This window comes from Gambusia affinis, linkage group LG14 (assembly GCF_019740435.1).
Source record: "Gambusia affinis linkage group LG14, SWU_Gaff_1.0, whole genome shotgun sequence".
Taxonomy (NCBI): Eukaryota; Metazoa; Chordata; class Actinopteri; order Cyprinodontiformes; family Poeciliidae; genus Gambusia; species Gambusia affinis.
Genome location: NC_057881.1, coordinates 4,003,279 through 4,024,339, shown reverse-complemented (window position 1 = coordinate 4,024,339; position 21,061 = coordinate 4,003,279). Strand labels below are relative to the sequence as shown.

The 21,061-nt window shown below is 36.0% G+C and overlaps 1 protein-coding gene across 5 annotated transcripts; it reads left to right on the top strand.

Annotated features, from left to right (window-relative positions):
• The first annotated feature begins 8,398 nt into the window (after positions 1-8,398).
• Positions 8,399-19,684, top strand: LOC122843770 (voltage-dependent calcium channel gamma-6 subunit-like). Of its 5 annotated transcripts, none has more exons than XM_044138807.1 (7): positions 8,399-8,458; positions 11,059-11,586; positions 13,596-13,706; positions 13,882-13,990; positions 15,671-15,745; positions 16,229-16,366; positions 16,482-19,684. In XM_044138807.1, exons 2-7 carry the CDS (start codon positions 11,377-11,379, stop codon positions 16,700-16,702), a joined length of 864 nt encoding a protein of 287 aa, XP_043994742.1. In that variant the 5' UTR covers positions 8,399-8,458; positions 11,059-11,376; the 3' UTR covers positions 16,703-19,684. The 5 variants fall into 5 exon arrangements, with proteins under 5 accessions (XP_043994742.1, XP_043994738.1, XP_043994739.1 ...); XM_044138803.1 differs by having other exon boundaries at positions 8,401-8,458; positions 11,056-11,586; XM_044138804.1 differs by having other exon boundaries at positions 8,412-8,470; positions 11,056-11,586.
• Positions 19,685-21,061: the final 1,377 nt, after the last annotated feature.

Below are 21,061 nucleotides of genomic sequence, written 5' to 3'. Positions count from 1 at the left end.
TCTATCGATGAAAAGTCAACACCACATGTGGCAGGTTAGCTCAACTGGTCAGTTCCTTTCCTGTGAATGCGAAGGTGGTGGGTTCAATTCCCACTCTGGCCAGTTGAAATATAAAGTTTTCATAAGGTCAACTCTTCAAAATAGCAGGTTACTTTAAATTACACTGTTATTAATGTTTGTTTTGAAAAAACTTTAGAATTTCACAGCTTTTGTCAAGATCATGTAAATGTTTTTTTACACTGATGAACACTCAACATTCTGTGTGGGTGTTTATCACAACTGGTCAGAGTAGGGTACTTATAATGCCAAGGTCATGGGTTTAATCTCCCCCACTGGCCAACTGAAATATGAAGTCTTCCGGAAAACAACTCTTCAGGATAGAAGGAGGCTGTAAATTAAACCATTATGCACATTGATTTTGAAAAACAATAGAATATGAGTTCTTTACTCAAAACTTCATTGTGGTGGGATCATGTATGTTTTCTTAAATCCATGGAAACTCAACATTATGAGTTGCCATGTATTTAGGCAAACTCTGTCCAGCTGACGTTAGCTCAGCTGGACAAGGTGTGGTGCTAATAACCCTGAGGTAAGCGGTTCAATCCCCATAATGGTCAATGGAAATCTAAAGTCTCTCAGACAAACAATACTTCAAAACTAAAAAGGGTGAAAAACAAAATCAACACTTCAACATAAAAAGGTTGAAAAATAAAACTAATACTTCAAAATAAAAAGGTGCAAAATAAAATCAATACTTGAAAATAAAAAAGGGTGGAAAATAAAATCAATACTTCAAAACAAAAAGGGCTGGAAACTAAAATCAACTGTTCAAAATAAAATATTGCTGGAAAATCCACCTTTAAGCATGTTGATTTTGAAAAAACATAACAGCATTTCTTCAAATCTGTGTTGTAAGATCAAGTACGTTTTTCATATATTGATGAAGACATTAGATCATGTGCGGCTGGTTAGCTCAAATTGTCAAAGCGTGGTGCTCATAACGCCAAGGTCATGGGTTCAAAGCCCACATTGTCCAGTGGGAACATGAAGTCAATTCTTCAAAAAAGCAGGAGCCTTTAAATTAAACTATTATTCATGTTTATTTTGAAAAACTTTAGAATTTCCTTGCTTTTGTCAAGATCATGTAAGTTTTTCTTACAATGATGAAAACTCAACATTCTGTGTGGATGGTTAGCTTTGCTGGTCAGAGTGTGTTGATTATAATGCCAAGGTAATGGGTCCAATCGCCCCACCGGCCAACTGAAATATAAAGTCTTAATAAAATCAACTCTTCAAAATAGCCGGAGGCTGAATATTTAACCATAACACACATTGATTTTGAAAAACATTAGAACTTGAGCTCTGTACTCCAATGTTCATTGTGGTAAGCTCATCTATCGATGAAAAGTCAACACCACATGTGGCAGGTTAGCTCAACTGGTCAGTTCCTTTCCTGTGAATGCGAAGGTGGTGGGTTCAATTCCCACTCTGGCCAGTTGAAATATAAAGTTTTCATAAGGTCAACTCTTCAAAATAGCAGGTTACTTTAAATTACACTGTTATTAATGTTTGTTTTGAAAAAACTTTAGAATTTCACAGCTTTTGTCAAGATCATGTAAATTTTTCTTACACTGATGAACACTCAACATTCTGTGTGGGTGTTTATCACAACTGGTCAGAGTAGGGTACTTATAATGCCAAGGTCATGGGTTTAATCTCCCCCACTGGCCAACTGAAATATGAAGTCTTCCGGAAAACCACTCTTCAGGATAGTAGGAGGCTGTAAATTAAACCATTATGCACATTGATTTTGAAAAACAATAGAATATGAGTTCTTTACTCAAAACTTCATTGTGGTGGGATCATGTATGTTTTCTTAAATCCATGGAAACTCAACATTATGAGTTGCCATGTATTTAGGCAAACTCTGTCCAGCTGATGTTAGCTCAGCTGGACAAGGTGTGGTGCTAATAACCCTGAGGTAAGCGGTTCAATCCCCATAATGGTCAATGGAAATCTAAAGTCTCTCAGACAAACAATACTTCAAAACTAAAAAGGGTGAAAAACAAAATCAACACTTCAACATAAAAAGGTTGAAAAATAAAACTAATACTTCAAAATAAAAAGGTGCAAAATAAAATCAATACTTGAAAATAAAAAAGGGTGGAAAATAAAATCAATACTTCAAAACAAAAACGGCTGGAAACTAAAATCAACTGTTCAAAATAAAATATTGCTGGAAAATCCACCTTTAAGCATGTTGATTTTGAAAAAACATAACAGCATTTCTTCAAATCTGTGTTATAAGATCAAGTACGTTTTTCATATATTGACGAAGACGTTAGATCATGTGCGGCTGGTTAGCTCAAATTGTCAGAGCGTGGTGCTCATAACGCCAAGGTCATGGGTTCAAAGCCCACATTGTCCAGTGGGAACATGAAGTCAATTCTTCAAAAAAGCAGGAGCCTTTAAATTAAACTATTATTCATGTTTATTTTGAAAAGCTTTAGAATTTCCTTGCTTTTGTCAAGATCATGTAAGTTTTTCTTACAATGATGAAAACTCAACATTCTGTGTGGATGGTTAGCTTTGCTGGTCAGAGTGTGTTGATTATAATGCCAAGGTAATGGGTCCAATCGCCCCACCGGCCAACTGAAATATAAAGTCTTAATAAAATCAACTCTTCAAAATAGCCGGAGGCTGAATATTTAACCATAACGCACATTGATTTTGAAAAACATTAGAACATGAGCTCTGTACTCCAATGTTCATTGTGGTAAGCTCATCTATCGATGAAAAGTCAACACCACATGTGGCAGGTTAGCTCAACTGGTCAGTTCCTTTCCTGTGAATGCGAAGGTGGTGGGTTCAATTCCCACTCTGACCAGTTGAAATATAAAGTTTTTCATAAGGTCAACTCTTCAAAATAGCAGGTTACTTTAAATTACACTGTTATTAATGTTTGTTTTGAAAAAACTTTAGAATTTCACAGCTTTTGTCAAGATCATGTAAATTTTTCTTACACTGATGAACACTCAACATTCTGTGTGGGTGTTTATCACAACTGGTCAGAGTAGGGTACTTATAATGCCAAGGTCATGGGTTTAATCTCCCCCACTGGCCAACTGAAATATGAAGTCTTCAGGAAAACAACTCTTCATGAGAGTAGGAGGCTGTATATTAAACCATTATGCACATTGATTTTGAAAAGTTAGGTTTTTCTGTGCTCAAATGTTCATTGTGAAAAGTCAAAGCTATGTGTGGCTGATTAGCTCAACTGGTCAGTTCTCTTGCTACAAATAGCAAGGTAATGGGTTCTATCCCCACGCTGGCCAATTGAAATATAAGAAAATACAGCTTTTCTCCAAATATTTTGTGTAGTAAGATCAAGTATGTTTTTCTTATATTGACGAAACCACAAGATTTTGTGTGGGTGGTTAGCTCAGTTGGTTGGAGCATGGTTCTCATAAAGCCAAGGTCATGGTTTCAAACCCCACATTGTCTGCTGGGAACATAAAGTCAACACTTTAAAATAGCAGGAGCCTTTAAAGTAAACTGTTATTCCTGTTTATTTTGAAAAACTTTAGAATTTCATTGCTTTTGTCAAGATCATGTAAGTTTTTCTTACATTGATGAAAACTCAACATTCTGTGTGGATGGTTAGCCCAGCTGGTCATGTCTTTTCCTTGCTTTGACCTGTGTTGAGAGCCTACCGACCAGTTCATTGAATTAACCATTTGTATTATAACGTTTTGGTTAAGTAATAGTACTAATACCCAGGATTGTGCTTAAATCATTAAAGGTGTTTGGTGGTGCCAGATAATCACTTTTATTTAAAAGTAACTTCTTTAAAATCAATATTGATTTAGAATAATCATGTACAGCATACAGTGCAACAGCTTGTCCCTGAAAAGGTATGAAGAGGAAAAGACACAAGCTTTGACAAGTTGGACATTTTACATAAGACCAACCAGCCGCAAGGTCTACTAACATTGCTTATTAATCAAATGCTGCTTGACATGATAATCACAGCATCCACATAATGATGATCATGTTAGTTAATCTCCTGGCCTGTGTGAAAAGTTTTATAAGATTTTGTTGCCACAATATCTACTCTGACGCCCTCTTCAGTCCTGCATGTCTCAGAATCCCCTGTATCTACTTCAGTCTCAGCCACCATTTAAAGAGCTGGTGACTTCAGTTCTGAAGGACAGGACTCAAACTTCTACATTACTTTCATCTATTTAGAGACATGTAAGGACGGCTTGGACTCATGAGTCTTATATTGATGACTCATTAGTGTTCTTTGGAGTCTAATTTCAGCAGAGTCTGACATCCTGTTGGAGCAGATCATTTTCCCTTATCTTTGCTAGAGTAACTTCTTTAAATATCTTTGTACTGCAACATTCCTCTGTAACCTCAGTAAATAAAGTTGTTCTACGAAGATTTCAATCTTGATGCAGAACATCCTCCTCTGCATGAGCAGCAGAGGTCCAATGCTCAGGTAGAGTAATCTATCAATGGGGCAACTACTAGATGTGAACTTTAAAAATCTGACCTACATTTAAGAGAAACACAAAAAAATATATTAAAAGTTCCCCTACTGAACTGTCACTCTGAGTTACTAAGCAGAAAACTGTGATTTTCACCCAAAAGACATTTTATTAATTCTTTAAAGAATGAGAACAGCAAACAGACATGCTAAGTGTCTGTTCAGTCTGATCTCTTCTAACTAGACAGGGTTACTGCCTTCTACACTTGGCTTATCAGAAGGTTTCTCACTGTGAGTCTGGGAAACAATATTTCTGACTCAGCATTGTAACTCTTAATTGGGATGACCTAACCTTGAACATCAGGGAGCACTCCATCCTTGTCTTATGTGGTGCATGTGTTACCTCCTGGCATATGTAGGGTGAAGATAAAATAAACTTCACAAGAATGAAACTGCTACTGCTAGAGTTATTTGATAATATGCAAATTATTAAAATAAGTTATTTTCTAAAATTCCACTAATAATGGCAGTGTAATAATGTATAGTGCCTGAAAGCCCATTAGATCTTGAGGCCTCAGTTTGGGCATAGAGCGTACTTCTACACTACAATGAGAGTGGTCAAGAAAGACAAGATATGAAAGCCTGAACTGCTTAAAGACAGTAGAAGATATAGACTGACAGATTTCAAATATGGAAAAAAGGGGGTTGTGTTTAAAGGTCAGCAGAGATACAATATTGGTGTAAGAAACTTCCAGAAACACAAGCTGACTGAAATAAAATCCTCTTTTGTTCAATTTAATCAATTTCAGCAGAGCTCTTCTTGGAGAAATCTCACAAAGGCACTTTGAAGTTGAAAAACATCATCTACACAACACATAAAAAGAATCAATACAACCAAAATATCTCAAATAATCAGAGGCTGCAAGACATCTGATTAAACACTCTTCTTTATTCTGTTTGTTAAAAGGTTTGTAAATGACATTGCAATGTTGTGCTCTGTTTCTGTAATGGTGTAAATACAGAATGCTGTTCTTGGTCTGCATCTTTGATTGACAACATTGAAGAAACTCCTGCCAAATATTGCTGCAGGAGAAAGTATGAAGTTGCAAAAAGATAGGTTATTCACAGAACTTCCCTGAAACTGCCAACAGCACACTTTACAAGATTAACAAGAAGTCCAGTTGTCAATTTTTGCTCTACAGTAATGAACATGTACTTGTGCACCAAATTGGCAGCTCCCACATCCAGATGCCCCATTGTGTCGGTGTAATCCTATCACCTTCTGCAGCACACAACGTGAGTGTTCTAACTCCCTGCATTCCTGAGGGATCAGGGCAGCTTAGTTTTACACCCTCCACTCCTCCCTACTTGTATGCCTCCCTTTCACATGGTGCCATCAATTGGTTATGGTCACTATTGCACAAGAGACTGAACAAAAGCAGCCGCACTTACAATTAAAAGGCTTATTTTAAAATACATTTTTGACAAACAATTTTTTTTGTTTGTCCTTTATTGCAAGAAAATCAATAAAGAGATGCAGTTTTTTGTCCCAGTTTGAAAAAGACAGAGAACAAAATTGCAGGTGGAAAATAGCAAATTATTTTACGGTATATTCATGAGTGATTTAGTGTAATATTTAAATTATTCATGCAGCTAGGTGTTTTAACAATCCAATAATACACCTAAAAATAATCTAGGATTAAATAAACATAACCTGGTGGTGTTAAGCTAGAGGCAAGCAAGAACATGTTCTTTAGAAGTGTATTCTCTAATTTTTAATCTAATCCTTGGAATTACTAAAATATCACTATGTGTTGGGACTTGGCTTTAATTATTTTTTTTCTATTAATTAGATTGTAAATATCAAACCTTTTTACAATGCCTATAAAAACTACTCCTGAAGAGAAAACGTATAACCTGATGTAGACAGATTTTCATATGTACTACATTCCTTCCATTTCTTGATTAATTTAGCCCAGGCCCTATCCATCATAAGTACCAAATGGAAGGTAGAAGTTATTTTCACAAAATGCCATGACAATAGTAAACAAGCTAATATATTTTCCAATTAATTGTGGACTGAGCACTAAGAATAACTAAAACCCACTCATTTAATAACTTTCCTGCTGCATTTAATTTGTCTGCTCAGGCTTAGAGGGAAGAGAGGCAACTCTTTCTGCATGACTTGTCTCCCTGCCCTTCATTTTTGAGTTATACTCTTTTCTCACACTTTTTCCTTTTTTATCCTTATTTTCTACCCCTCACCTTGAGTCCTCCATCTTTGTGTGTCTGACCTTCTTGCATGCACTTGCACCACCTAATCACAATGCCAGGCATATCTGACTGCAGTGTTTTCTTTTCTTCCCAGACAACAGGAGGACAAGACACTCAGAGGCACCCTAAAAAGATGGAAGACTTAATAAATCTGCACACCAAAGAGCAAAGCAAGACTGTTAATGATTTTTTTCCTATAAATGATCAGTTAACAGCAGTTATAGGCAAAATTTGGGGTTTTTAGTTATTCTCTTATGCAATACAAAATGGCAATGACAGAATGCTTTTTTGCTGACAATTGTGTTCAAGAACTGTCAGCATGCTAGTTTGCAGTAACCAGTCATGGTTTAGGAAAATGTTAAAAAGAATATGCTTGAAAGTGTTTGATTTGAAAAATTATAGAATTTCAGTAGGATTACATCTTTCTTTTGAAGAAGGTCCAAGTAAGCCACAATAGTAAACATTCTTCATTTTTCCATTGCAAGAGAAATGTGGTGTTGAAATAATGAGTTTATATAATTGTGTCTTAAATTTCATACTGGGAAAAACAATTTAGAAAAGATTCATACCTGGCTATGAACAGAAATCCGGTATTTAAAACGTAATCAATTACAAATATATTGATGGAACTTGACTTATTGTGTTTTGATTATTGATTCTATGTTGCATTGTGTTTCTGTGTTTGATTTGATGTAAAGCACTTTGAAATGCCTTGCTGCTGAAATGTGCTATATAAATAAAATTTGATTTGATTTGATTTGATAAAGCAATCTCAAATCTGATCATTCTACAAGTGTATACTTTACAGATCAGCATTTACACATCTTGGTGCCCCTTGTAGCAAACTTGACAGAGTGCTTGTGCCTGTGTCAGCAGGCAGAGGAGTATCAGGTTTTCACTGTCTGGTGAAACTGATCTCTTCACCCCGACACCGGACCATGTGAGCCCACCAACATCCCACCGGCTGTGATACTTGTCTTCGAGGTGTTGACTCTACTATTGCCTCTTCAATCACCAGGACGGTAGTGGGAGCTGCAGACCTGAGGCCATCAGCCAGGGTTGAGCTGACACAACCCCCCTGCTACAGGCCTTTTTCCCTCAGCTCGGCTTTATAGTCATTAACAGGTGGGGGGCAAAAATAGCTATGGAGGAGTCACATGCATGCATGTACACACAGTTACAGAGACGGGATTTGAGTGGGTGCAATCTGATTCAATTTCAAGTGTATTTAAAATGGAAAAATTATTCTGCACAACTGTTGTACTGAGAATAAACAAACGGATTGACTTACAAAAGCTTCAGAGTGGCTGTGTACCTCACACACACAAACACATTTTAGGCATTTAGTTTGGGGAAACTGAGTCTTTTAGCTAAAAGAGATCAATGTGCTTACACTTCCACAAACAAATACCAACAAACAAACATATATTTTCTTTTTGAAACTCTATATGCAAATGTTTACCAGAAAATACACTGATGCAACATGGAAACTGCCAGAGCGTGCTTTTTTCAGTGTGTATACGCACACTGTGGCATTTAACTTGTATTATTTTTCAACCCCTCCAGCCCGCCAACCTATCCTGCTTCAGATGTAACACCAAGTTACTTTGACCTCCACCCCTTTCCCACCCTCTGTCACTCCCTCTCCTCACCCTCCGTCACTCCGAGCAGAACCACACACACAAAAAGCAGGTCAGCAAACAGGTCAGCTACCTCGTTAATGTCATTGTTGTAATATTTGTGAAGTGACGGCGAATATTGTGAGGTACGCTTGCAGCAAGTGTTAAAGTGTGACAAAATAAAAGTAATGGGTCTAACTTTGGCATGGTGGTGTTTTTTTTAGCTTCTCAAATGTGTTATGTGGAGGGCAGGGCTTGGAGCGAAAAAAGCCGCTGATCATCATTTTCAAATGCTGCCTGCAAATAGTGTTCACGGACTTTGTAGTCCATGAGATGTGATTCAAAAACCCCACGGAGCGTTTTATGTTTTTGGGACCTTCAGATGGATTTGTTAATGCAGTTTTTTAAGGTTGTTTGAACCTACAGAATTTTTTCATGGTTTTCCAATTTGTTCTACTGGATGCCTTATAAGGAGCACGATCACCAGCTTTAAGAAGAATGGAGAGAATATTTTATCCTTACATATCATGCTTACCCGGTATAAATAATCTTTTCAACACTCTCTAATGCTCTAAACCTCCTGCATCAGTCTATAATAAGCTGCAATGAAACGTGTGAATACTTTTTGGTGTTGTTGATGATTACTGCTGTGCATTCGTAAACCCAGGGGATGCGTATTTAACACTGTCATTATGACAAAGGAATGCTAGGTGCATTTTTAGCACTAATTAAGAAAGTATGCAATGGTAAATAACTATTGCAAAAATGGAACCACTCATTTTTGTTTTACATTTGGGAAAAAATTACCAGGTTGATTTGAACTCAAATACCCAGGAAAATGTTTTAAAGATAGACATAGATTGATTTATTGAAGAGTTTCAAATACTTTTCTATCTTGGTACCATAATTTGCTCTTATGTTTGTCTTTAGGCTTCACATTTAAAGTATTGTTGAGGTAAAACAAAAAAAATATATATTTTTTTTAGATTTTCACACAGTTGTTTTGGTTGCAGTTCAGTAGTTTGGTGGAACTCCTTTCTAGATATTCTTCCTTACATATTAACTATTGTGCCTGGCAACACTTCACCCTAAGGTGAAATAACCTGGAGTAAGACTTTGTTTCTTAACAGTGGTATGAAAATAGTTTTTACTTTTTTAAATTATTGTACCATAGTGTAATGAAGCCAGTCTCATGTTTCACTTTGCTAATGTTGGTGTGATGCTAAACATTGAGAAGCTGTAAACAAAAGTGAAACAACACTGTTGTAGTACAAGACAGATACAGTATTGTGTAGAACTTTTCAAGCCCTTTCAACTTTTCATATCTTGTCCTGGTGCAACCACATATATTGATGTTTTTACTGTAATCTTTGTCTTTAGAAGTAACCTAATTTGTAATCACAGTGTCATTTAGACTCAATATAAATAAAGCTGCTCTTTGAGGTTTTTTTTGGTGAACAAACACCATGAAGACCATTTAATACAACTGTGCATAAACATGCAAGGTTGGTTTCAATCTCATTTTACAGAACTATGTTCAAATCAAAAATGAGAAGTGGCACAGCTGTGAATTTTGGTCAGCGTAAGATAGCATTTATCAGACGTAGAACCAAGAAAACAACTTCTGTAGTTTTTATTATATTATTGCAAATCACAAATAGTTTTAGTTTCATTTTACAATCCTTTGCTATTGAGTCTATCTTTCACATAAACAAACTAAATAAAACCCTGAAATATGAGGTTGTGATGTGAAAAATGTTTGACACAGCAGTGTGATTATTACTTTTGTGATGATTATTTTTGCAAGTTACAGGACACACCTAATAAGAACAACAGACTGGATTGTTTGTCAAATTCTTCAGGAATGTTACACATTGTGAAAAATTTGCAGTTAAAATAATGTGTTGACTTTGGAATTGTCACACTTAAATGGACCTTTCAGAGCACCTCTGAAAACATATGCTGTACAGCTCTTTATCTTGTTAACAAGACAGATGCTCCTGTGTCAGTAAAGAATTGTGGTCTCCCTGGGGGATGTGTTTCGGTTTCCCAAAGAACAAAAAGGATTGCATGTCAAGTCTGTTGTCACTACTTCCGTTTGGAATGCAGCAGCACAGCTGCTTCATTTACAGAACCAGCAAGAAGTGTTCCAGATTCAGCGTATCCATGCAGCAGTTACTCAGAAAGTTTCAGAAAAACAATGTAAAAGCCTTTGACTAGACAATGATTTATATTTTACAAATGGTCTCAGAATATATATTGAAGGTTATAAGCTAAGAAGCTTTTTTTAAGATTGTTTATATCTGCCGTTTTAAATTAACCTCCTAGCACATTGAATCAAACTAAATTTAGAGTAATTTGCAACCAAAATTACAATAAAATTTGTATAATACAAACTGCACACCCATAAAACTATTTTTAACTTTAACTTGATGCATTTGAAATATTTAACATTTTGTTGTGTACTTCGTACATTTACAAGCAATGTTTTATTTCTTTTGTCCGTCTCATTGTAATGTACTTGTTAACAATATTTGTCTTGGGGGGCAGTGAAACAAGAGTTAAGAATGAACTAACATTGTTAATACTGATGTTTCTATTTCTATTTTATCATAATCTTTAACTCTATTTCTACTTTTTCCCTCACTCTTTTTCCAATCCCATTTCCAGTAGCCTTTCTACCTTCTGCACCACCGGTATTCAAGTACCAGAAACACTCCTAAAAACTCTTTTGTAGTCTATTTTTCCATGTTATTTTTTATTATGAAATACCTCAAGCTCATCTTTTCTGAATCTTTTGTATTCTAAGACTCAATGTTATGTGTCAGATCCGCCTGTAGAGAGGGATTTTTACCTCCATTTTTTTCATTTCCTGGACAATCACAAATTGAGACTCAACAATCCATTTCTATTTTATCCCTCAAAAACTACAAATCAATCCACCCAACGGACTGAGATTTATAGCTGGGGCTGCGTTCTGTTTTAAACAAGATGTGGTCAACTTTTTTTCTGACTGACGAAGAGGGCCGCACCGTGGTCCCGGGGACAGCAGGAGCAGGTGGAATGGCTGCACCAGGAGGACCAGCACAAGGTGCAGGGGGTCTGACCAGTTTAATGGGTGGACGCGGCACCTTTGGTGGGAACAAGAGACGCAGGACAACGTCAGCTGGACATGCCATGAGTGAAGCCCAGGAGGGAAAGGTGAGAGGCTTTGGATAGTGTTCATGTATTTCTACAGTAGTTTGAAATTTTCTTAAATTAAAACAATAATAAATTAAAACAATAATGTTGTTTGAAATGCCAGCTTTAAACTGCAATGGTAGTGCTTGTAGTACCATATAAGGCCACTGACTGATATGTACCACTATCGTTTGTGTGTTATTAGTTGATTCTTTGCAGTGTCTCAGTAATAAGTTTGAATAGTTTTTTTCCCCATCTATGTTAACCACTAGTGTTCTTGTGGATAAACACTGTAACATCACTGTACATTTTATCAAGATCTTTCAAAGATTTGATTTTGTCTGCTTATGTCTACAACTTCACCTCAGGTTTTTTCTTGGCCATAGCAAAATATGAAAACTTCTGTTCACCCAGAATACGTTAACAAGTGGATGACCAAAGTAACCAGGCCTAAAAACTAAATTATTTACAACAGAAAACTCTAATATGTATGCTATGTTAGCAAAGTTATCTTTCTTAGATCTGTTAGTAAATTTTCTTTTAATTTTTGTCAAATTAAGCTATTGTTTTTCATTTTGTGTAGACTTTCAATCATAGAATAGATTGACTGACAAGCATGTCAAGCAAAACAAAAAAATACTTTAATACTGATTATGTTCCGCACTTAAATTAATTGCAGCTCATATCAAGACTGCCACAAGGCTTAAAGAAATGAGAATGAAGGCTATCATCAAATCCAGTCTTCAGAATGACATAGAAAGTCAGATTTGTTTAGTCCAGCTGACCAACCCTTTTAGGTTTTCAACCAAATTTTTGCATTCAAAGGAGGCAGCCTGGCCATTTTGGTTTTTCAATTTGCATACTATGAATCACAATCAGGAATATCAATGATTGTCAGGGAGCTGAATCGCTCAGGCACTAGAAAAGGAGCCATGATTTGGCTACAGTAAGCACCAAGCTGATGCTGTGTTGTGATATGTGTAGGAGTCTTATTCAACAACTGAAGACTATGTATAGTCTTGACTGAGTATATATATATACATACACCAAAATCGTATTTGTCAAGCATTATTAAATACTCAGATTCAATCAATTTGAAGATAGTGCAATGCTTAAAGTAATGCAAAACAGGTAGCTCACATGGTTGGGAAATTTCAATTGTAGCTTGGGTTAGGACTTTCTAGGTAATGAGTCAGTTAAAACTATTTAATGGTTGTCAAGTTAAATATAAAATTATACTGAAGTGACTGTCATTGTTACAAGTCCCAAGTGTTAGGACTGCTATAACAGTGATGAGCACAATCTGAAGGATAATAAAATAGAAGTCAGCAATGATGACTGAAGCACTGCCTTTAGCATCTAGATTGCGTTTTTTCTTTACTTGTTTAACAAACCTTTGTCAGTGTACAGTACTAATGTTTTACATAACCATTGTCTTATAAACCTGGTTTACTTTTCTCACAGGTAATAATTAACTTCAAACATTACACTTTTCACATTTTCATCCTTCACTTAGATGAAGACAACCATGGCATAGTGTGTCAAACAGGATAAATCAACTGTTTTAAAGCTTTACTGCATGTAGCTCTATATTAACTGGCATAATCATCAAAATGTACACTGATTTTAACTGAATATCAATCAAAAATAAAATTACAAGACTTACAAAACAAATACAGGGTTTAACTTAGCAAACAAAGGTTCCGCTTCGCCACTGCTGCTCCCATCCCTACCGATAAGGAAAGCACTATAAATGCAGGCAGATTAACATGCTAAACGTCAAACAAAATATAATTCGTTCATTTTTGAAAGAAAAAAAAAAGAAGAAATTATACATGAAGATATTTCAAAATTATTAAACAACCAAAATAATGTGGTGGCATTTTTAGGTGCACCACCTCATGAACATATTGAAACTGAGATAGCCTAATACTTGAAAGATTTCTACAAGAGAGGTAAAAAAAAAGGAGAAAAAATTTCGAGCCATTTATTAATACATACATTTTTATTTATTGTGTTTTTTTCATAAGATCAAGCTGGCATTTTTTGTGGCTATAGTTGGTGTCGTCCTGACAGTCCTTGGAGTTGGGACAGAGTTCTGGGTGGAACTGGCGCCCCCAAAGAATTTTTATAACAATCAGGTAAAACATCAAACGGCCCTTCCATGACATTTGATTTTAAAGTAACATATAAAGCATGTAATAGGAGATCAGCATCAGAAAGAAGAAAAAAACAAACTGAAATCAAATTTTTTTTTTCAAAACAGAAACTAAACCCTGTTTTTATATCTTGTGTTGTCTGGTTTTTATTTTACAGACATGCCTGACAGCTCACTATGGTCTGTGGAAGGGCTGCACTAAGACCCTGTGGGTGTCTGATATCGACCCAGAACGTGAGAGCTGTGGACCTGCAGAGCTGCCTGGAGGTGACTTAAAGATATCTGACTTGGGGATAGTTTTGATGGCTACATGTTATGTTTGAGGAAGTGAGGTTCAGGCATATGACTGACAGGCCAACTGGCTGACTGTGAAGCCCAATGGACAGCTCTGTTTGAGGGCGTGAGTAAGCTTGTCTGAGAGGTTCACCTGACTTTCAGGCCTAGACAAATCAAGTCCGGCTCTTAGTGTGACAGCGATTTGTCTGAATAGTTTGGCTGACTAACTGGATGAGTCACTGTAACCATGTCAGGGTGAAATGATCCTCTCTTTTTTCATAACAGGTATAAAAATACTTGAGCTTCTGACTTGGTTCTCTTTACAGTCAACAATTCAGAACTTGTTAACTTCTTTGGCCCATAAAAAATATATGTTTAAGGGGAGAACATAAATTTGTTGGAAACATTAGACAAAGGTAATATTCCAAGTCAGAAAATAGAACATTTTGTAAATTTATGGTTTCATTAACCCTGATAAAATGGACATGCTGATTTCTGTAAAGTTTATATAATATTTCTCTTTTTTTCTTCAATGTTTTTATATAATATTTGTTAAAATCACAATTTAGTTATGCAATCGCACAGAATTATTTTTTAATTTCTCTCAAATAAATTAGTGTTAACTCATTCTACTATTTCACAGCTTTTTACATTGTCTTACCTTTTCAGTAGGTAGTTACTCTAACTCAAATCATTTTAAAGATTTTTGTTTTATATGTTTCTGGGTTTTATATTTCACCTAAAAGATTATTAGGGATGCACTAAACACTAAACACAAACATTTGTTGGAAACATCAGAAAAATCCATTGAATATCATTCAAAAGGTAATTCATTTCAGTAACTCAATTCACAAAGTGGAACGCATTATATAGAATATTTGCACATAGACAGCGATTTTTCAAACCTTTTCTTTCTGTTATTTGGGCCATTTTTCCACCTCCAGGTAATAAAGTAGGATATTATATATATTATTTTTATAATATTACATCAGTCAATAAAATATGTCATGAAAAGTATCTTTTTTCTACTTTTTAATGAAGCAAACTAACTCTACAATTGTCACATTTTGGTAGAAAACTGATTTTCAAATTATTGTTGATCCAAAAGCATAGTAAGTATGACCATAGGTAAAAGTTGTAATCATCATCTTTAGTGCAAGTTGTAGCTTCATCTTATTTGATGTCGGGATTTGCATTTTCCTAACCGTGGAGCAGACACTGGAACTCTGATGACTGATGAGATATGGAAAACACACAGCAGAACACTTTGAGGATGAGGCTTTCATCAGACTAATTAAGAGTGATGTGTGTGTGTGTTTGCTTAGTCGTGTTTGCAAATGTGCAAGGGACCAGATAGAGGTGTCAGAATCAATTTGACTGCCAAACATTAATTGCTGTAACACATAATCTGAACAGCAGAATACAAATTGTACAGGAAGCTTTAGGTTGTCACCTTGAGCTCGTCATTGACGCTCATGGCTGATTATGGTTGATGGAGAACAATTAAAATCCAATTGTACAGGGGTGGGATGTGAGAGAAGATGTGAGATGTGGCTCCTTGAATTTCAATAAGATGTTGATCAAGATTGCTTGCTGTCAATGCATGTTACCTGGCAGAGTTTGTGTTCATGTCAGTTAGAGTAAGTTGTTCTTCCTTTTTTTCTGCTGCAGAATCCAACTGCACCTACTTCAAATTTTTCACAACGGGGGAAAATACTGTCATGTTTCAGAAGACAACACACAAGAGTGAGTCACATAATGTCCCACCTCATCTACCCACATCCTTTTTTTTCATTGTTTTTTTTCCAAATGTCTCTAAATACCTGCCTCTTTTAGCTTTGGCACTCCTCCTTTGCTACTATTGTCTTCTTTTCCATCATCTCTGTTCCCCTCTTTATCGCTCTGTTTTCTATGTGCCTTCCTTCATCTCTTCGCCTCACTCTTTCAGGTTAGCTATTGTCTGCACTCTGAGTGCTTAATATGTATTCCACCCACACTGTTTGAGTGTCTCTGCGCTGCTGTCTAACCTCTCATTTTCTCCGGCAGTTTCATAATGTATTAAGATTACACAGTGCCATAGACTGAATAAAAAAAGACAGACGTCCATATAAATCACATTGGTGCCTCATCCCTTTCACTCTGTTGGCCTTCATGTAGTAATTTTGATAAATATAGTAGGGATAGCTGATTTGTTACGCTTTAATGATGTATTCCTCTTCCTGTGATCAGATTTGAATATGGCTGCAGCAATGTTGGCCCTTTTCAGCCTTTTCCTGATGGTGATGGGGGCCATCTGCATCACCATGGCTCTCAGTAAGGAGATTCTCTTCTTCCTGAAGCCAGCATCCATATGTTTTATACTGTCAGGTCAGTAATGGTAGCCACAGACTGGTCAAGTTTATATGAATTATTAGGCTAAATTTTACTTTTTAGAAAACACAGTTTTTTCCTCGTATTTTGTTCTGCTCTTTGCCTCCTTCAGGTTTTCTGGTGCTCATGTCTCTCTTGGCTTTCCACCAGTCTGTCCTATCTTTCTTGGCCAGTGACCACACGGTTCCTCTCCACCATGAGCTCTCCTGGTCCGTGTCGTGTATCGGCTGTGCAGGCGCTGTTCTCATTGTGGGTGGAATCCTCTTCCTGCTGCTGGCGCTGCCCTGTAGCCCGTGGCAGAGGTGTCTCCCTCATAAGGAAGGCAGCAGTTAGTGGCTTTTAGGTGAAGATTTCTGCACTTTACCTGCTAAAAGGAAGGAGGAGTGGAAAGGCGAGGATGTTTCCCTCACACATCCAATCAAAAAGATCACCTTCTCTGAATTGAAACAGTAGAGATTTTTGAGATATTTAGTATTTAGAAAAAAATAGCAGGGACTATTTTCATTTTAAAAGATGAATTTATTGGATTTTGAGTTAAGGTCACAACTATCTAGTGGATGCATCAAACACCTACTAGCTGATACTGATATTCTCTTTCCTTTGAGGTCTGACCTGCTGATTTAAACATTCTTACTAATACAAACTAATTTGTGTAAACTCTGTTTCATAAGTTAACTTACTAGTGAGACTTTTAGGTCACTCAAATTCATTTTAAATATTGTTTATAAACTATCCTGGTAATGTTTTGTTGCTTAATAGATGTTTAATACCTTTACTCTTACAAACTCTCCTAAAAGACAAATCCCAAATTCTGTGTACATTATTTTGAGACATCACAGAGGTCCTCTAAATACAGAATAGAGTATTGCTAAGACTAATGAATGCAAACAAAGTACAACTACTTGTTTGCATTTTGCTTTTATTATCTATAGCTGCAGCAAAACCCTAGATAGGTTGCCGCATAAGTTGGGGCAAAAAAACATTGGAAAATAATTTGTGATGAGAATCACAATAGACTGGAGTGACATGCAAAACTGCCGCATCATTGCGACAGCTGTCAACAATGACACAATGGCTCCAGTCAAACAAGTCAACCCCGCCATGCCTGCGCATGAAACATGATCCCAGGAATAATACAACAAACAAAACAAACATGTAAAGGGCAGTTAACAATGTCTGCACAAATCACTAAATTAGGCCCTGGACACTGTTCACTGTGTAGAGTACTTAGTATATTGCTTCTGTATTAACATGTTGCAAAGCTAGTTGAGGTAATAGCCTCACAATAAGGCATATATGAGTAGCAAACATGTTGACAAAAAAATCAAATAAGTAACTTTAAGTAAGAATATAAATAGTTTTGCACCAGGTTGACTTCTCAAAATGACTGTTTAATTGTAAAGTTATTGAAAAGGAAATGTACATCAGTTGTTTGAATTTTATCTCTAAAATAACTTAGAGTGGTAAACAGAGGCAAATTAATTGTTGTATTCGTCATCATTAAATTTATATTCATAACTACATCATTTGGAATAAGATTCTGTCAGTAAAGCAGATAATTCGCTATTTGGATAAATAGCATATTAATTTGCACTACAGGATAGAATATGATTATAGTGACCTTCCTGACTAGATTTGTGTGGGAAACATGTGAACATTGTCTTATAAACCTAGAAAGTTTGGAAGAAATACACTGTTGAATTTGTTACTTACCAATAAATGACATCTGGAAATTTGACAACGTCTTAGACGTCATGTTTCTGATTATATATTCAAATAAAAAAAAAAAAAATAAGACAAACTTAAATTCACAGTAATATCAGTCACTGTTTTTAAAGTTGTTAAATCTCTCAAAGTTTTACATAAGGTGTATTCAACTACAATGTTTTTTCTCCTAAATGTGCCAATATTCTATGAAAATATTTGGCTTTGCCAGCCATGTTGATTTGAGTGCATTCATTTGAACTTTCAGTTTTTCTTCTTGTTTCTGTCATTTGACAAATTCTGATAAATGATAACATCAATATGAACAAAAGCTTTTCTTATGAAACAAACAGTTTATTAACCTCCGAACTGTGAACCTCAGTTAGAAAAAATTTTTTTTCAGATAATATGAGAAAAAATGTTTTGTTTGTACTTCCTAACTTTTGATGTGTTACCTTTTGTTTTTGTATATTTGATGTTTGGTTGATGAATAGAAGAGCAAAGATCATCAGTAACTATAAAACTACTGACAGGTGACTTCAACATTGATTATCCATAATGTTGATGCTCTTCTTACATGTCTTACTTTAAAAAGTTGTTGTACATTAAAGAATTGCAGTGCCTGCCTGTCAAAACCAATCAATTAATTTCTAGGAATCTAATAAACACAACACATTCAACACAACGTCCACATATTGTACTATGATAAATACTACACCAGGTTCAGGATTACCTTTTAATTTGCATGAGGCCTTAGTAAAAATCATTTAAAATTATATTTTCTTCTTTTATACTTTCGAGATATAAACTTTAGTTTTTGACTTAGATGTAAACACTGTTTGAACTTTTTCTTTTTGAAGTATTGAACTAGCAGAGAATGCTCACCTGGGTATACATGCAATCCTACGCCTTATTTGTAAATACTAAAACAGAAAAGAGGAATCCAAAATTTGTGTGTTTCTGGCTGTTGTACCAAACCTATACACAGTCCTGGCATCAAAACCAAGGGATATACCAGACTTACTGTGTTCTATTTAGTTGTTAGGATATTTGGTTTCCTGTTTGACTTACTCCATTGTGTCTTGCTGTTGTTCCACCTTTTGACATTTTCTTAGTTTGCAACAGCTTAGCTGTTTGAGTTATTCCAGTCGTATTTTGATTAACCAGGGTTTAACCATTTGTACTGTTATAGTGATGCTTGATATCACTATGATATATTACAGCTTTCTATTAGTCAAATTATGCATTGTATGTTAACCATAAGAGCAAGTGCACCAGTGACGTGCGGTGAGGTTCATAGCTGGTGAGGCACTGACATCATCAGAATCAGATTTGTAAGATGTCAGATGTCCTGCTCGGTTTCGAGCAGGACATCCACAAAGCCAGTCTTTTCGTGAATACCACTCGGTTTGAAAAGAGCGGTTAACCTTCTGTCCCGTAGTCTGAAACAAACCTTTCAGCTCCGGCGTTGGTCTTCCTTTGGTTATTATCTCCTGCTTCGATTGAAAGTCCACTTGAGAAAACTTTTTTAGTGTTGTAATGTAGTCATCCATGTCGAAAGTCGGGATAAGCGAGAGGAAAAAAATCACTATCTCTATTATAATCTATCGCTGCACTTGACTTGCTTCCCGAATCGTTTAGCCTAGCTCGCTGTCACTTACTCGGCAGTTGAGGAGTGAACAAGACGAACGTCTGGGATCTTGAGCGCCCCCTGCCATGAGGCAAGAGAACTGCCTGCCTCACCTCGAACCTGTTCTCTGCCGTTTATAATCGCTCATTACACGAAACACGTTACACAAACACAGTTGGTGACAAAAAGCACTGTACATTATATACATAAGCTAAATTATTGGAAATAAGTTCACATATAAAATTTGTTTAAACCATTTTATTGACGCCGTACAGCAACATGCTCTCTCCGCTTAGCAGCCAGCGCAGAGCCAGGGGTTGCGCAATCCAAGGTGAGGCAGAGCTCGCTGCTGCCTCACCGGCATCGCTTCCAAGCATTTGAATGGGAAAATAAGAAAATTCAGCGATTTTGAACAAATAAAAATCGAAATTGGTGAAGCTACATGAAAAATAAATATTTTTTAATACAAACCACCGGATGAATATAACAATTTAAATTACTTTATGATTATATATTTTCTTTCTTTCCATGATGGCTGGTGAGGCACTGCCTCACCTGCCTCCCCTGACCGCACGTCACTGAAGTGCACCCATTTTTCAAATGAAGAGTTGGATAAATACCATAGAAAACATCGTTAGATGGTGAAAATGTGGAAGTTGTGAGATGTTACCATGATTTTTTATTAAGCTTTTTTTGATTTCTGATTTTTTATGTTAGCATTCATAATTCTCAATGCCTGGATGGAGGGAGCAAAATCTCTGCACCTTTTTTGATCTGAATCAACTGAGTATGAATGAGTTCATTTTATTATTAAACATGACATGAATAATTAATATCGTCTTCTCTCAAGTTCCATTTCTCTCCTATTTTGCACTCACCACACGTTCTCCTCTTACAGTTACTGCCTGCTCTGTCCCTGCTTTTATGACCAATCCTACTTTACACCTCATAATATAAATGACTGCGGTAACAGCTGCATGCTGTGCGTTTGATGTCTTGTTTTAGGCATCTGTTGCTTGTGCATTTTATGTAACAGAGGACTATTTAATTGTATTTAGCATAATATTTGTTGCCACTCAAAACCCTTTGACAGAAATAATAAAAATACAGATTTTAGTTATAAATGTAGACTTATACCTATATATACCTTATACATGCAATATAAGCTCTTAAAGGGTTTGTAGCTGCAATTGAATTGTTTGGGAGCACATAACAAATTAAAAGGTATTTGAAGATTATCACAGTTTTGGTGAGAGTTATGGACCATGAATGAATGCAAAAAGGTAACATACATGAGCCCACTCCTCCAAAAATTATTAAAATGTTATATTTTAATAATTCAAACTCCACATATACCT

Excerpts from the sequence above, each read along its gene's own strand:
- LOC122843770 (XM_044138807.1), top strand. The coding sequence starts at position 11,377 with ATGTGGTCAACTTTTTTTCTGACTGACGAAGAGGGCCGCACCGTGGTC. Across the intron at positions 13,707-13,881 it reads AGAATTTTTATAACAATCAG|ACATGCCTGACAGCTCACTA; the intron begins GTAAAACATCAA and ends TTTATTTTACAG. Across the intron at positions 15,746-16,228 it reads TCAGAAGACAACACACAAGA|ATTTGAATATGGCTGCAGCA; the intron begins GTGAGTCACATA and ends TCCTGTGATCAG.